General features: G+C 45.3%; 1 protein-coding gene across 4 annotated transcripts in view; it reads right to left on the reverse strand.

Moving 5' to 3' along the window:
* CIT (citron rho-interacting serine/threonine kinase) overlaps nucleotides 1–17395 on the reverse strand; it is a 165941-nt gene that overhangs the window by 60026 nt on the left and 88520 nt on the right. For all 4 annotated transcript variants that reach the window (XM_039240508.1, XM_039240361.1, XM_039240432.1 and 1 more), the window contains exons 17-22: nucleotides 16746–16871; nucleotides 13288–13383; nucleotides 8133–8249; nucleotides 7021–7130; nucleotides 5907–6081; nucleotides 2349–2546 (exon numbers count right to left, since the gene is read on the reverse strand). In XM_039240508.1, coding sequence (XP_039096439.1) covers nucleotides 2349–2546; nucleotides 5907–6081; nucleotides 7021–7130; nucleotides 8133–8249; nucleotides 13288–13383; nucleotides 16746–16871 — 822 coding nt within the window. The remainder of the gene's footprint in view (nucleotides 1–2348; nucleotides 2547–5906; nucleotides 6082–7020; nucleotides 7131–8132; nucleotides 8250–13287; nucleotides 13384–16745; nucleotides 16872–17395) is intronic.

The raw sequence follows: 17395 nt of genomic DNA on the forward strand, positions 1-17395 counted from the left end.
GGCATCTTCATCTGCAAGGGTGGTAGAGCCCTAGTTTCCAGACTTGTTTCTTTATTTTTTCATAAGAAGATGCTCGGAGGCAGTGATCTCATCTGACTAAATTAAGTCGTGACTTGCCGCTGTGAAGCCTTCCAGCAGCCATTAGACACAGCACATTCCAACCAGCACCAAGACAGGATTTAAAGACTAATTTCCCCACAGATAAACAGCAGTGACACATGCTCTATTTTATACCCTCCTCCTTCTGAATGAGCAGGATAAGATGCCACCACCCTCCCTCCCAATCCCAACAGAACAGTGAGAGAAACGTGTCCTTCTCCTCAGCTCCAAAGGAAAAGGATTTGAGGAATTACAGGCCAATCCCCTGGGGAGAAATGGCTAAAGACACAGCACTAGGCACATAGTGAGGATTAATTAAGGATGGGTTGGATTACTGGTGGCTCCTTCTCTTTCTTTCAGAGTGTGGGTGGCTCTTACGGGGTGGGGGGGGGGAATATTAATGTACAGTGCATTCAATATAACCGCGGTTAGATTTTAGGTGCCTCTTTTAGCAGCTAAGCAATGCTATCTGGCTGTCTCCCTCCCCAGCCACGCAATTCCAGAAAGCACATAAGCCTTCTTGGCACACAGTCTTTTATATTCATTTCATTCCTACCTCCATATTTTTCTTATATAGACTTATTTTCTCTGTGCCTTTTCTTTCTTATTTTATCTTGTTATACTGTTTTGTATCTTCCCAAACTGCTCTGAATCCATTTTGAAACAAGGCAGAGTCTAAATAAAAAGATATCGTGACTGGGTTTTTTCCCCCAAACCAAGTATTGAGGGCACATGGCACATCACAATGAGTGTCCTCACTGAGACAACAGAAATGAAGGCTGCAATCAATAACTGAACTTGGCAAAAGCCCTGGAAAATCTGGGGTGCACGTGTACTTCCTATGCAAGAGTTACTCCATATCCCCAGGATCCTGGAAACCCCCGTGTCCTCAGTTGGTCTGTCTATAAGGAGCCTGGCACTGTCAGATCATGTGGCTTCAGATAATGGGCTTCCCAAAGCCATTGATGGAGGGTAACTTCTAAGGATGAGATCGGTTTTTAAAAAGAAAAAGAAGTACACACATTACTTTTAAACAGGGTAGATCATAAGCAACAAATGTGCATGGCCATCTGTAGAAGTAACCCCACTCTAAGAGATGCTGAGATGTTCGCTGATGGAAATGGGGACAGCATCCAAGATGAATCAGAGTGAATAAGGTACCCACCGCGGTACCTTATTTTAGAAAACACTAAGCCCAATCAGCTGCATTGTGCCCTGCCCACGGAAGAGGGTACCCTGACCAGCAGGCATGACTGTGCCTGTCCACTTGGCAAGTACATTATGTTACTATCAGTGAAGTACGTGCTTGGCTGATCCTAGCCATTAAACTCCTTCGGCGTTCCGTGCCGAGTCCAGGTCCACCGAGCAGCCCTTCCAAGAGAAATGAGGTTTTTGAGGAGACTTCTCTAAGAGGGGAAAAAAGTGTGAAGATTAGCCACCCAGAGTATCCCAGTCAGCTTGGTGGTTCTTTTTCCACTGTAAGTTGATACGCTGGCATTTTATATGTAAGATTCTTGTCAGTTTTATTAGCCTGGGTCAGTCCCCAGGAGAAGGATCAACTGTGGGAAACTGACCCAAAAAGTCCTATTTTTAGACTTCCGGAAAGAACTAAGGTCGAAATCCAGTGTCACCCTCCCCTTTTCCCCAAGTTCTACTTCCTGAGAACACTCTTCAGTTGAATAAACTAGAGTCTCACAAAGAGCAGAGAAGCCAGGTCTCTCGTAGAGAAAGAGTCTCTCATTCAGAAGAAACTTCTCCATCCAGAACATACCAAATGCATACATAAGACTTGAAGCAGAATTTACAGTTTAAAAAAAAATAGGTAACACAAACGAGGCTAACCAACACAAACACAGAAATGTGGGAGAAAGACTATGATATAAGGTAGAAGATTTTTTTTTTTTTTTTTTAATGATTATTGAAATCTAAGTAGAAGATCCAGGAAAATGGACTTTGGCTCAAACTAGAATTTTAAATACAATGATGATTCTTTTCAAAGGAGGGAAGATACATAAATAGAAGAGGAACTTTTCAAGATACTAAGGAAAGGTCAGATGTCAACCCATTGATCTAGTATACTAATTCTCATGAGGGAGAACTTTTGTAAACCAGCTTTCTGCCCATTAAATATCTCTAAGGGATTGCTTTTTTCTCTCTTGGGATTTCCATGAGGGAGCAGATCTCCTCAGCGCCACGCTCATCCTGGCCAAGGCCTTGAGGAGCCTGAAGGTCCCCGTCCCCAAGCTTACCGTGAGCGCCTGGATCTCTTCCTCTGCCTCCGCCGTCGTCTCTTCCAGCTCGGTCTTGGCCTGGCGAAGCTGGCTCTCCAGGGCCGCCCGGGCCGCCTGCAGGGCCGTCAGCTGGGACTCACGCTCTTGCAGGGAGAGTTGCAGCTCTGTTAGCTGACGCTTCAGCTCCAGTTTCTGCTCCTCGTGCTCTAGACTGACCTGAGGGGTGGAGAGAGAGACGCACACACGCATGCTCAGTTGACCCTAATGACAGAGCACGCAACTGACGAGTCTCACTAACTGACCCTAACTAGCTGAGATGCAACTGGCTGTTCAACCTGCATCTTGGTTCATGTGGTCATGGATTCAAATTCTCAGCACTCAACTGAGAGGGAGAAAATGCTGTAAAACAGACCTGACTATAGGAGTCTTAAAAATGACCAGAAGCAAGAACATGTAAGAGAATGTCTATACAAAGCATCCCTTATTTACAAATATTCAAAGCCTTGGGGAGGCAGAAGAAAAACTACACAGCAAGAATCTCAAATGACAATTATGACAAATACTCTTATCAGAAAAGCATTTAAGGGGTACTTGGGTGGCTCAGTCAGTTGAGCGCCCAACTTCTGATTTCGGCTCAGGTCATGATCCCGGGGTTGTGGGATTGAGTCCTGCACTGGGTTCCATACTGAGTGAGTGTGGAGTCTACTTGAGATTCTCTCTCTCTTTCTCTCTCTCTCTTCCCCCTGCCCCTCTCCCCCACTCATACTCTCTCTCTAAAAGAAAAAAAAATTTAGTACAAGAAAACCATTTAAAAGTAAATGGCTATAAATAACATCATATTGTTAACAGGGGACATCTTTACAACTGGGATAAAAATGGAACAACCAGAATTGAATTCTGTTTATTTTAAATATTCCTGCTCTGACTTGTTCTCATTACATAACCCACATTAGGTCCCACTGTGAGCTAATCATTCTTGCCTCCATCTGTCCATCTACCCTTCTATCTACTCAATGTTTCATTCATTCAAGAAGAATTTCCTCAGCAGCTTCCACATAAAAAGGAATATGAAGACCAAAGACAGTTTCTGCCTCTGAGCTGGAGGAAAAATGAAAACCAGCCATTGCCATATTTGCGGTCAGAATACGTAGGGATGTCGAGGGAACACAGTGGAGAATAAAGAAGGTGACTCTGCATGTATTTATTGAAGAATTTATAGGAGTCAAATGAGCAAAGAGGAAAGAAAATTCCAAGCAGAGGAACCAAGGAACCGACATCCAAAGGCATGGAGATGTGGAAGACCATGGCCTAATCTATTGACCTAACAAACACTGACAGGGTTGTCCTAGGGACCAGACCCTGTATCAGACTTTGGGTATGTCAAGCAAATAAGAGGTGTCTGCTGCCCTCAGAAGGCTCACTGTCTAACTAGTACTGCCAAGAGGTACACAATGTGATGATCTAGACAAAGAAGGCCGTAGGGACACAAAGGAGATATTCCTATCCAGAGAAGGGTCCCTGGAAAAGGTGACACCCAAGTCTCTTAAGGATGAAGAGAAGGCAGGCTTATAAAAGATTAAGCCTACAGGGCCAACAGGGTTTGGTGGTGAATCTAAGGTGCAGCCAGAGACACAGGACAGAGGGGAGTCGACAGTGATGCCTGAGCTCCTGGGCAGGTGCTCTGCACAGTGAGACCACTGCTACGCCAGGGAACATGAGAGGAAGAGCCAGTCTGAGGAGAAAGGTAAGAAATGTGGTGTTGAGGTGTTGAACTTGGTCAGCGAGGGAGACATCCAGGTGGAGGTGTCTAACCTCTACTGGGACAATGGGTCAGAGACTCACATGCTTTGCTAGGGAAGAGCTCACACTGCACACACAGGGTGGAGGGAGGCCCAGGGCCCTCTAAGGTAGATTAAACCGGAGGCTGAGGGGCCCCCAAACTCAGTCGCAGCAGGTAACACAGGTGGACCAGCCTTGTCATGTTTGAAGCTAAGCTCCAGAACTCCCAGGGGGTGTGACAGCCCCGAGCCTCCTATGAGCATTCTAGGCTTCCCCTACCTTCCTTACTGTGGGGGGCGGAAGTAGGGGCAGGGGGCAGCTAGCTGGATGGATTCAAGGAGGAAAAAAAAAAAAAAGAAAGAAACTCGTTTCCCCTGGGGCATTTTAATTGCCCAGATGAGCCACAGAGGCAGGGCAGGTGCCAAAGTAAGAGAGACATTTGTGGAGGGAAAGCAAAACAGCCAGTCAGTGTTCCCACGCTCAAAGAAATCGGAGTTATTTACACTCACACTCGTAAGGCTGACACCACAGGGAAATGTTGTTAAACTTACTGAACAGTAAAAATATCTCCTGGATAATAAAACTTAAACCACCATTCAAGGCTTCCGGACAACCCAGAGCCACCATTCTGGGAGTGAGAGAATCCCCTGGAGATTGTTAAAAATGCAAATCCTTGCTCCCCCCTGCCCCCCACATCCTAGTTCATTAAAAAAAAAAGCTAAGAGACGAAGATGCCCAGGAGTCTGCATTTCAAAAGACACACCAGATGATCCTAAGGAACGGTCTGTCCCTGGCCCACCCTTGAAACACTTGAGTCAGTGCTTTTCTTTTTTTTTTCTGTCCTTTGGGGGACGGGCCTCATTTTCACACTGCAGTACAAAAAAACCCATGAGTATTCCCCAAGTTTAGTCCTCAGACCTCTGTCTGCTTAACAGCCTTCCCTTAAAAGAGACCATCTGCTTTTTGAAGAATTCCATTGCAAATGCCTGAGCACCTACTAAGCCCCGGGAAATGGGTCTCCTCCCCCAGCCGGGATGTCTTACTCCCAACAACCACTCTCCTGCACTCCTCTGTCCAACCAGCCGACCCTGCCTAAAAGCTGACAGCCCCCAAGATCAGAGATGGGGTCTGTCTTGTCACCACTGCACAGCCAGGCTACTAGCTGGCACAGAGCAAGACATTCAACAAACACCCAGTGAGTATTGTCACACATGTGACTTCACAGCCTCAATCACTCTCAAACGCGTCTGTAACCAAATGTGTTGTCTTCTCCTCCCAAAAGATTGGCTACCCTTCCCAGCTTCCTTATATCTCTGAAGCGAGCCACCTCCCATCAAACCTAAAATTTAGCTTTGTCTTTTCATCTTCCAGGGTCATTAGGAGACCCCAGCCACTGTCATGAGGCTACCCTGTGTATGAGCGCTAAACCCCCAAGCATGGATTCAGTCATGGGACCCCCTTGCTAAATCAGCATAAGGGCAGAATCACTGTGCCCTCGCCTCTCCAGTCTGAAAAATGCACCATTCACATAATCCTCATGTGACTCCAGCAGGGAGATCCGTTATCATGACCATCTTACAGATGAAGAGACGTGAAATCCAAGAGGCTACCCAAGGTTATAAAACTCGCAGGAAGTGTAAGTGGAATTCTAAGCCAGATCGTGGTGGCCGAGTCTGAGCTCTCCACCACCACGCACGACGCCTCTTGTATATATACTGACTGATGCTTGACACCAGGCTGGGTTTGGAGCCCCCGTCCCCCAGCGAATCCTCCTGGGAAAGGGCCCCTCGCTCTCACCTCCCTCAGCCTTGTCTCCAGCTCCAGCAGCCGGTTCTTGTCGCTGTGGTCTTGGTGGCTGATTTTCTCCAGCTGCTCCTCCAGCTTTCGGTTCTGGGCCTCCAGTTTCCCCGCCTGTGTCTCCAGGTAGAACTTCTGTTGCCTGAGTTCTGAAATCATCTCTTCCTGGGCCTTCCTGGTGGGGGTGGTGGGAGGAGCCAAGCAAAATCACAGTCTCGTTAGAGGCGAGGAAGGGGCAGACCAGAAACAGAGCAAGAGGTGTGTCTTTGTAAGTGGGCGTGGACGGTCATTCCCAGGTTATTTTGGTCTGGACTCAACCTTGTGTGCATGATCCCAGCTTCGGGACCTGGGACCCAATTGGTCCTCACTGTTCAGAGGCCCTCATCTATTGGATATAGGAGGGTCAAGGGGGAGGCAAGAAACACTAACATTTCTAGTAGCAGAAAGGGGCCACTTTAGAGTACAAGAGTGTCCCCAAAACTCATGAAGGCAGGCCCTGGGGAAGAAAGGGCAATGAGGAAAAGGAATGGTATTGCTTCCACTTCTCCACAGACCTTGCTACCTCCCCACCAGACTGCTCACAAGTGTCAGAAACTGGAATGACTCAAAGACCAAAATGCGGCTTACTAAGCTGGTTTAGGTGAAAATGGGAATGTTTTAGATCTCTCAGGAGAGGCATCTGGTGGGGGGGGGGGGGGACAAAATCCTGGAGATATTAATTCTTTAGAGAAGATTAAGATCAATGAGCTCCTAGAACACAGGGAATCGTTGCAAACCTCATGTCCCTGGGCCTAACTTACCAGCAGGATGGATGGCCCAACTAGGCTAATCACAGGAGGCAAGTCTGGGGAACAAGGACCACAGCTTTCCAAAAGCCACCTATTAATAGTCCTCATCAGAGAGAGCAAAGCACTCTGTAATCTGGTGGCAATTCGAAGCATTTAAGAAAACCCAGCTCCAAAGAAAGGGCATGGCAGAGTGAGACCGCTTGAGAGAGGGCCAAGTTACACAAGTATAACAGGGTCTGGCTTCATCCGACAGGAGAATGAAGTTTATGCCCCAGGAGAGAAGACCAATGTGTAATCATGCACACAGGTAGAAGGTGAATACTTACATGTTCCTCTGGGTAAAAAGACTGCTGTTTGCCGCAAGTTTATTGGCTTCTGAGAGTTCCACAATCCTCTGTTCCAGCGATCGGATCTTGGAATCCATAGCATTGATCATCTGAAACACAGGGGAGCCTTGAAACCTCACACACAGGTAGTTCTACCAGAATGAGATTAACTCAGGCCTTGGGGCCGGGGTAAAAGGCTCCTCTGAAAGGCAGGCAATCTGACCAGAGGTAACAAGGGAGTCAACTGGCCTGTACCCTAAGGGTCACAGGTCTTACTGCCCAGACAATGGCACTCAGTTTTCTCAAACAGAGATGACACACTCCCACACTACCTAAGCTGCCTGCATTAAAAGCACACAGAAGGACCAATGCAGGAATTCTGTGAGGAAGCAGGCCTCGCTAGACCCCCATGTCATTTGCAAGGGACTTGGGCCTGCCAGAGCCTCTAACTTGAATCTGCAAGCTCGTACTTCTCATTGCCCATGGCACTGTTGTTTTCTGGGTGATCCCTCCTTACCTAGGCACTGCCGCCCTAGATTCTCTACATCAAAGTTTTCCCAATTTAATAAATCATAAAAATCCGGGAGGAAGAGAAGGGGAAGGTGCTGGTTAAAAATACAACTTCCCAGGACCCTCCCTTAGAGATTCTGATGTGCCAAGTCCCTGTGGGGCTCTGAGGTCACAGGTGGATTAAGCAGCACCACAGGTGATCCTTAGGGGCAGAAAGTCTCTAAAACCCATGCCTACGTGGGTTAGGAAGGAAAGGCGCGAGTATGTAGGAAGGAGGCACGTAAGGAAGACCTAGGTCCACTCAGCGGTTTGTCAGGTAGCCTTGTGAAGGACAGTGCTAATCTCAGACCAGCATGAGTCCTTCAAGAAGGGCACGAAAGGCAAAAGTGGCCACCCTGAGCCCCTTCCCGACCCCCCCCCCCCACCCCAATGCCGTTGGGAGAGGAAGGAGCTACAGAGTGTCTTCTGCGAGCAAGGAACTCCACAGGATTAAACAGGAAGAAGAATTCGTCAGCTGGAACGGACTCTCCTTGGGTGTGTGATCCCGAGCATGTTTTGGAAACCCTCCTTTGAAAACTGGCTTTGTGGTTCCTTATACCTACCGCCTTCTGCTCGCTGAGAATTTTGCCCTTCTCATGGGCCTCCTCTTCATGCCTCTGCATCAGATTCTCCAGAGTCTCTTTATCAGCCAGGTCTTTCTTTATCTGGTTGTCCAACACCTGTGAGAAACAGAAGAAGTTAGTGTCCTGAGTAGCAAAGCTGAGCAGGGAAGACTAACCAAGGGCACTGAAGAGGCCAAGAAAGTTCCGGGACAAAGACAGAGACCGGGAGTTTGCTTGTGAGCTGGGACGAGGGTAAGAAGTCAAATATGATCACCAAATGGCAAGTAACCAGCAGACTTGAGCTAAGAACTGATTTTAAAATCAGCAGCCAAAAAGACTTGAGAAGTCTATCCTCAGTGGAAGGAGACTCCAAGGCGAGAGACAAAAGCTCTCTCCCCAGATCGGACCACCTGCAGATATGACCTCAGGACAACTCTATCGTAGTCAATGCACCAGTTTTCAGAACACTGCCTGCTCTTAATCTGTGCAGATTTAATCTAGATGTCTCCAAGGCTGTGTGCAGAGGGACACAAAGCTGAAGGCCACAGGCATCTGTGTGACCAAGGCTGATGTTCGGAAACAGACACGGATAAGAGGATTCTGCCCACTGATAAAGTAGGTGGAGAGTCAATAGTTTGAAAAGACAAGATAAAAGAGAGAGAGAGAGAGAAAATGCCTCTTTCCTCCGTCCTTTCCTCTGATCCAGCAGGGAGTTGGGGGGGTGGGGGGGGGGGGAGAAGGCACTGGAAAGAGAAACCTTTTCTCAGGGGAAGAGAAATCATGTGTTCTCAGGGCTGAGAACACCACAGCAAGCACCTACTGTTCCCAAGAGGAAAAAATAAAACAGTAATGGTGTCACCAACCACCAGCCTGATCTAATGTTCCATGAGGCACACACAGCCTTAGCAGCTGCCCGCACAACAAGTGGGAAAGAAAGGAGAAAAAGGAAGACCGTGTCATATAACTCGCCCAAGCCTCTGACCACTGCCCTGCATTTCTCAACACAGAAAATCCACTCTGCCTTTTCTGAATGACACCAACTGCTTCTGATATTGGGAAGAAGCTGTAAGAATTAGGGTCACGGAGGGGACTGAAAGCGGCCTTTCCCACAATGCCTATTGTGAAGGGACCTTCGTAGCTCCTGGGGACATCGTCCCTAAAAAGAGCCAGTCAGCAGGGAGGGGGTTCGCAGGATACAGAAAGGAAAGAACAGATTTCAAAGAGCGCTTTAAACTAGAACCAACTGATGAAAAAAATAGAATGAGAGTTTGTGGAGAAGAACAAAATGGGGAGGACAGGTCAAGGGAGGAGGGGAGAAGCTCAAAAGGATAAGTGGCCCATTCTCTAGGATGTCGGGGTGTGATTCTAAAATTATGAACAAGAAAAGGACAGAATCTAGGGTAGCATCAGAATTATGACTAAAGTGGCCTTAGAGAGGCTGGAAACAGGAAACACAAAGCAGAGCAGGCTAAAAAGAAATGGCTTCATAAAGATTCCCAGTAGGGCAGACAGAAGAAAACAGGTCTTTCCATAACATTCCCTAAGATCCATGAAACAAAGCTCTTTCCATCTAGAAGGCTGTCGAGGACACACAGTATCTGGACCGGGTCTGCTCCCGGTTATGGGGTGCTAGAGCAACGAAGCGCATTTGCAGGATGGCTCTGCTCCAAATGAAACCTCAACTCTGCACCGCGACGGAATCCAATGAGAGGTAGAGACGAACAGGCCTCGATCAAGAAGGCACGCACCTTGGCTCTGATAGGGTTAAACTGGCAGAAGGAACAAGAGGAAAGATGCATGGGGGTTGGGGGGAGCAAGGAATCTGAAATAGGGGAACCACTGTAGACATTTACATCAATTTAAGACAGAACATCGCTTTTCGACAGGAAGGTCAATATACTCACCCAAATTACAGAATGAATTTCCTTTTACTTGTATTTATCTGAGAGGAAGAAAATATGTCGATGTGCGAGCAGGGGTGGGGCAGAGAGAGAGAGAGAGAATGAATCTCAAGCAGGCTCCACATTCAGTGCAGAGCCCAACACAGGGCTCAAACCCACAGGCCATGAGATCATGACCTTAGCTGAACTCAGGAGTCAGACACTTAACCAACTGGAGCCATCCAGGTGCTCCCAGAAAGAATTTTAAAAACAGTTATTTTCATCATGCACAGGTGCTAGTGGACTACTGCCTACATTCTCTTAATTTTCTGGAAGTTGGTTTATTCCAGAGATTATTCCCAAATGACTGGTGTATAAAGTTTAAAATACACTGAGTAGGGGGTCACACTACAACATGGTGAGGTCACTTCTGGGTTATTTTTCTGTCTTTTAAAACAAATTTTTTTTACGTTTGTTTATTTTTGAGAGGGAGAGAGAGTGTGAGCGGAGGAGGGGCAGAGAGACAGGGAGACACAGAGTCCCAAGCAGGCTCCAAGCTCCGAGCTGTCAGCACAGAGCCCGACATGGAGCTCAAACTCACAGACCAGGAGTTTATGACCCGAGTCAAAGTCGGACGCTTAACCAACTGAGCCACCCAGGCACCCCCCCCTGTATTCTTTTTTATGAAAAATAACCAAAAGTAACACCAGGGATTTAAAAAAATAAAAAATAAAAAAAGAGGTGGGGGACCAGGGTGGTGGTGACATTGATGTTGCATGGGCATGTACATGATTGGTTCTCCAAAAATGGAACAGAGAAGACCAACCAAATCAATAACAGGTTCATCACAAAAATTAAAAGCCTCCTTCAACTGCCTTACTTGGAAGGAGAAGAGGCAATATTTGAGATGTAATGACCAATGCCTGATTCTCAGGAACACAAAAACTAAGTTAAAGGCTTGGTCTAAAGTCATAATGAAAATGTGATGTGATTTTGAAAGGAAATAGATAAGCTCACATTTTTTTCTGATCAATGAATAATTGAATTGAAATAATAATTTTAATAATTGAAATAATAACAGAGTTTAACATTTTATTATGGTGAGCTAGATTATTTAGGCCAACTCTTCTACAGAAAATGATTTAAAATACTAGATAAAATACAGAAAACATTTTCCCAAAAGTTGGCAAGAGAGTAAGAAATTAGAGACTAAACTCCTAAGTGAAAGCAGAAACCTTGAGAGTTAAGAAGGACACAAAGCTGTTTTTAACTTGAGGCATTTGCTGAACCAAATAAACTCGAGCTTCATTTTTAATAGCCTCAAAGGGTAAGAAGATAGAGAAGTCTGAGCCCAGAACTACTCCCAAAGGGATGCACATTTGCATTCAAAGCCTCAAAGAATTCCCATTAATAATTTTCTAAAGAAAATGAGCAGGGGCACCAGGGTGGCTCAGTCGGTTAAGCATCTGACTTCAGCTCAGGTCATGATCTCACGATTGGTGGGTTTGAGCCCCGTGTCAGGATCCGTGCTGACAGCTCAGAGCTTGGAGCCTCTTTCAGATTCTGTGTCACCCTCTCTCTCTGACCCTCCCCTGTGCTCGCGCTCTCTCTCTCTCTCTCTGAGAAATAAAGGAAGGAAGGAAGGGAGGGAGGGAGGGAGGGAGGGAGGAAGGGAGGAAGGAAGGAAGGAAGGGAGGAAGGAAGGAAGGAAGGAAGGAAGGAAGGAAGGAAGGAAGGAAGGAAGGAAGGAAATGAGCAGCTGACCAAGCACACAAGAAGACAGGCACCATGAGAAACAACAGAAAGAAACAATGGAGCAGAAAGGAAATGAGCAGCTGACCAAGCACACAAGAAGACAGGCACCATGAGAAACAACAGAAAGAAACAATGGAGCAGAAAGGGACCTTCAGACACATCTGATGGTGGAATTATCAGATAAAGAACATAAAACAACTCTGCCAGTGCGTTTAAAGAAACAGAAGACAAGCTTTAAAATGAATGCAGGGAATAGAAAATCATTGTCTTAACTAATCTAGCAAACTTGCAAAAGAGCCAAACAAATAAAATGTTTAGAAACCAAAAATACAGTAACTGAAATTACTGGTAGACTTAACAGCAGATTTGACAGGTAAGAATTAGTAAACCAGAAAATCAGTAAGAGCTTACCCACAATGTGCTCCAAAAGAGAAAGAAATGGAAAATATGAAAAAAAAGAAGAAGAAGTTGGAAGTGATGCCTACTCAAATTCTCAAAAAGGAAGAAGGAAAGAGAAGAGACAATATGTGAGATATAGCGACCAATAATTTTCCAGAATTGATAAAAGATACCAAAATAGGGGCGCCTGGGTGGCTCAGTCAGTTAAGCATCCAACTTTGGCTCAGGTCGTGATCTCACAGTCCATGTGTTCAAGCCCTGTGTCAGGCTCTGTGCTGACAGCTCAGAGCCTGGAGCCTGCTTCAGATTCTGTGTCTCCCTGTCTCTTTCTGTCCCTCCCCCACTCACACACATTCTCTCTCTCTCTCTCTGTCTCTCTCTCTCCCTCAAAAATAAACACTAAAACAATTTTTTTTATTTAAAATATACCAATGCATTTAAAAGTCCTGTTTATCTCAAGCAAGATAAATAACAAATCTGCATTTAGAGGCATCACACTAAACCATTAGAAAACAAAAGACAAAGCAAAATTTTGAAACCAGCCAAAGAAAAAAGATCAATACTTTCAAAGAAAGCAATAGACTGACAGCTGACTTCTCATTAGCAATAAAAGCCAAAAGTCAATGGAATGATATTTTCAAAGGGTGTTCTAGGAAATAACTGCCAATGTAGAATTCTGTCCCCAGTCCAAACACCTTTCAAGAATGAGGATGATATAAAGATACTTTCAGACACACAGAACAGAAAACTTGTCACCAGCAGGCCTTCACTCAGGAAAGTCCTCTGGGACGCGCTTTAAACAAAAGGAAAAGGATCAGGTCTCAGACGCAGGAAGGAAATTACATGCAAAGATCGGGGAGTCTGTGGCTAAATCTAAATTATCACAGACCAGATGACAGCGGGGTGAAAGTAGGAGACAGAACTGAGATTAATAACAAAATTTTAGAAACAAGTTTTTTGAATACTGCATATCAAAACCCCCACATGGGTAACACCCCCAAACCACCCACCACAGCCTGAGGACGGCATTTATAGCAAGACGTGGCCCAAAGTGCCAGGAAGAGAGAGAAGCTATAGGAAGTGCCATAGGAAGAAGGGGGAAGATCAGAAAGTGTCTTTACTTTAATTTTTTCCTCGTAGTGCTGTTCCTTCTGTTTCAGGTGCACCTCTAGGTGCTGGGCTGAGACCTGGGCCTCACGGTGCTTCTCCTCCAGCTCCTGGGCACAAAAGAACAGGCAGTCAGGTGTGCAAAGGGGAAGACGTCGCTCGTGTGTTAGACATTCACAGGAAACATGACTCGGGCACCGGTAGCACAAGCAACGGGTACGTGTTCCTTCTTCACTAGCCCTGAGGCTCTTGGGAAGGAAACCACCACCCAGCCTTGGCCCCGGGTTTTCGGGGTCCAAGTAATCACACACATACACACACACAGCTGGTGGGTGGGATCAGAACTGTATCAGTGTGACAGGTCAGACAGAGAAAGGCAGCTCTTCACCTGTGCACAGAGAAATGACGGTCACAAGGCAACGTTTGAAAGTTTAGTGTAGCACAAGGCCCCTGACCACTGTGTTGAGCCTCAGGCCATTTTTACTGTCCCTTACATGAGAAAAGTCATTTTAATTTCTTCTAAATTCCAAATTACTTTCACGATAAAAAATATTTTGTATTTTCCTGATTATCAACACGACTGCTCCAGAGCCCTATCTATGAAGGAAAACTAATGTTACAATTCAAACACTTAGAGGTTTGAATGATTTTTTTTTTCTTTTTAACTGACTGGTATATGCAGAATGTGACTATTCTGGAGACGTTCACATCATATCATGTTTATAGGATACAATGCTAATGGAAACAGAGTAGAACATAAAATACACTGATAATAATGACGTAAATATGTATGTATATACATTAAAGATGGGAAGAGAATTTGGAGTAATATAAATAGTTTGGATTCAATGTTCCGTTCATTCTAAGATTCCTGCCTTTAAACAAAATTGTAATTCATTTGAAGATTATACCAATTCATTTGCCGATGTATTATACGCTGATTCTTATAAAAGGCAGCATTCAATCCACTGAAAAACTCTCTAAACGGCAGATATCTGCATCCACATTAATTCTTAGGAATCTGGACCCATTAGTTAATTACTAATATCAAAAGTTATCACTCCGAGTTTTCATCTCTTCACACTGTTATGCAATTTTTCCTTGAAGTGGAAGTAATTATGAGAATTCGGAAGAATGAGGAAATTATACAGGATGTGCCCATAAAATGGGGAAGAAATACTTTCAGATTCACATGCACATAAAATGTTACTGATTAAGCTTTTGAAATTCTAAAGTCTACAGCACTGACTTTGCTTTGGGGGCCAGTGAAGTGTTCAATTTTAACACCAGGTGCACAAGATCTATTGCAACGCAACAGATGTGATCTTGAAAAGTTGAATGTAAACAGGATTTTAATTAGTAAAAACATACTTTAAGGGCTTTATGTGCCCTAAAGGATCTCCTACAATGACTTCTTCCATTTAAGCAAAAGATTTTGCTACCATGAGAACCCCAATTACCTGTTGTGAAAAGTCTTATCGGAATAGCAAATATTTTAAAGCCACTGACATTTTGGGATCTGTTTCCAAGCACCATCATCATAGAATAGTACTGAGGACCTCCTCTGCCTGTGTCCTGGATACGCCATGGTCTCTCAGCACATGGTTCTTGAGCAACGGGCACTTTCCAATAAATGAAGTCACAACCACAAAGGTGCTCAGGCAGGTGGCAAGATACCCTTGAACAAAGAAATCTGTTTTGCTCTTTATGTTAAGAATCACTGGGTAATCATCTTAGTTTCAGTCCTCCTAAGATAGCGCGGGAATGGAAAGCAGAATCTAAAAATAGGTCAGATGCTCAGATACCTGAACCTGAGAACTTTTAAGACCCAGTTTCTGGTCTACATATGAACGGGGGGTTACAACACAGAATCCAAGAATCCAGAGAAGCCTATGCTCCTACATTTTAATTGCAAGTGAATCTTTGGAAAAGCAGATATTCTAGATCTGACTTCTTAGTGGATTGGCATTTTTTGTTGTTGTTGTCATTTTTTTTAATGTTATCTTTGCTTATATGTTTAAGATCAGACTCTTCAGTCCTGCTATGCAAACATTGTTCGCTGCTACATTTTCAGCTCCTAAAACAGTGCTTGGCACATAGTAGAAGCTCATTAAATATTTGTTGAATGAATGAATGAACACATCGCCATTAAACAGAGAAACACTTTGCAACCACAAGAGACTTAACCACTTTGTTTGCACCAAGCAAGGGAGAGCGGTGGTGGGATCTTGGTGGGATCTAATTTTACTCACGATAAAATTCACACACTTGACAATCGCCAAGAGGAACTTTGATGAGGGGACAAGAGAACAGAAAGGGCAGACTAACGGTCACATTTGCCTTTGTGTGCAGACGTATATACGAAGACTGTGTGTCAAAGCAAAACAATTTAACCAATTTCTCTTTCACCTGTTTGCTCAAGAGCATCCGTATCTTCGTGAATATGTGCAAACATAGACAGGCAAAGTTTTGAAGGGCTTTGGGGGGTAGTTCTGGCATTAAGGACAGGCCTGTAAGTTGGCCATTCTTGAGTTCATTTAGTTGCAGGTGACTCATTTCCCAGAAGTGATGCAGAGATGACAGAGAGAGAGATGCAGTGCCCTGCTCACCGCCTCGCCTCCTTATGGCAGAAAGGAAGGGTCAACCACCCCAGCGTCTCTCCTAGGAGCAGGGAGGAGGGGGCTGTGATGACTCCATGTCATCACTAAGACACCCAAACATGGCACATGTTCCTGGCTTGGGCACTGAGATCCAAGGACAGTCCTTTTAAAAAGTTCACCTGCCTGGGATAAAACTTCAGCACATCTACAAGTACTACCCCAGCCAGGCTTCCTTGATGAATTTAATTTGGTCACTAGAGCCAAAAACAGAATCATGATGATTTACAAACCTAAAAAAAGACCTGCTACATCTAAGGAAATTGAGGAGGGTGGGGATGGGGAATAATACTAATAACCGACTGTAGCAGAGAGAGTGAGTGGGTGAACACGGATCTATGACAAATACTACTCTGAGAAAAACAACCCTGCGTGACTAATTTCTTTCTTCTCCAAAAGCAAAAATCCGGGCTTTGGTCTCAAAGGTCTAAATCCCTACGTTTTTTGGTTTTTGTTTTAATTGGCATCGCAAAGTGAACAGCCATACAAAACTCTGCTGGTAGTGGTACGTAAATGCTCCCGTAAAAACGTTAATCGGAAATGACAGAGGATGCGAGTTCGTGTTTTTTAAATGTCAGGCAGTAGCAAACAGAGCAGAAAAGAAATAATTACGGATGTGTTACCGGTGCTGAAACGTCCGACCTTGCGTTATTCGTGCTATCCTAGGAATGTGGCCGCCACTGAACCCACTTCTCTCCATTCACCTACTCGGAGATACCTCCCCTGGTGACGGTGTGCCGTTCTTCTTCAGCCCCTTCCCTCTGCAACCTCTAACCTGTTGGTCTTTTAACTTTTCAGCTTTTGTTCCTGCTCACCAGAATTTTATCAGCCATCTGCTGGATCTGTTGGGATTTTGTCTGGATGTCATCCTTCAGTCTGTTTTCTCTACGCTCCATGGTCTCTAGCCTCTTTACCTTGTTCTCCAGAGAATGGCGGCGTTCCTGTAGATCATGAATCAATCAGAGAGTTTTAATGGAGTAACTGCTATGGGCATAGCGCCTGCACCGAGGGAGAGCGGCCTCGAGAAGCATACGCGCAAGGCAGGAAGAGAAGTCTCGGGCACCCGAAGCAACGGTGAGGAGAATAAGATTCGAGAATCCAAGTACTCGGTTGTGTGGGTTACAAGAGTGCATTCATTCATTCAAATATTTACCAAGCACCTACTATCTGCAAAGTATCACACTAGGCATCACGGAAAATACGGAGGCGACGCCGACATAATTCCTGCCCTTGGAAGAGATAAGACAAACACAAAGAAACATAATATAGGTTAAGACGGGGAAGGGCCATACGGGAAATAGGCACAGAGCGCTGTGGGAGGCTGCAGGCAGGAGAGAGGCCTTTTCACCGAACAGCTGAGGGGACTCACAGAGATGTGAGCTCTGGAGGGCGGAGGGTGGGAGGCAAGGTGGAAGGCCCTTCAGATGAAGGCAGATGCATGAGCAGAAATACGGAGGGTTACAGA

Source organism: Hyaena hyaena, unplaced genomic scaffold (assembly GCF_003009895.1).
Source record: "Hyaena hyaena isolate Hyena2069 unplaced genomic scaffold, ASM300989v1 scaffold_0, whole genome shotgun sequence".
NCBI classification, from domain to species: Eukaryota; Metazoa; Chordata; class Mammalia; order Carnivora; family Hyaenidae; genus Hyaena; species Hyaena hyaena.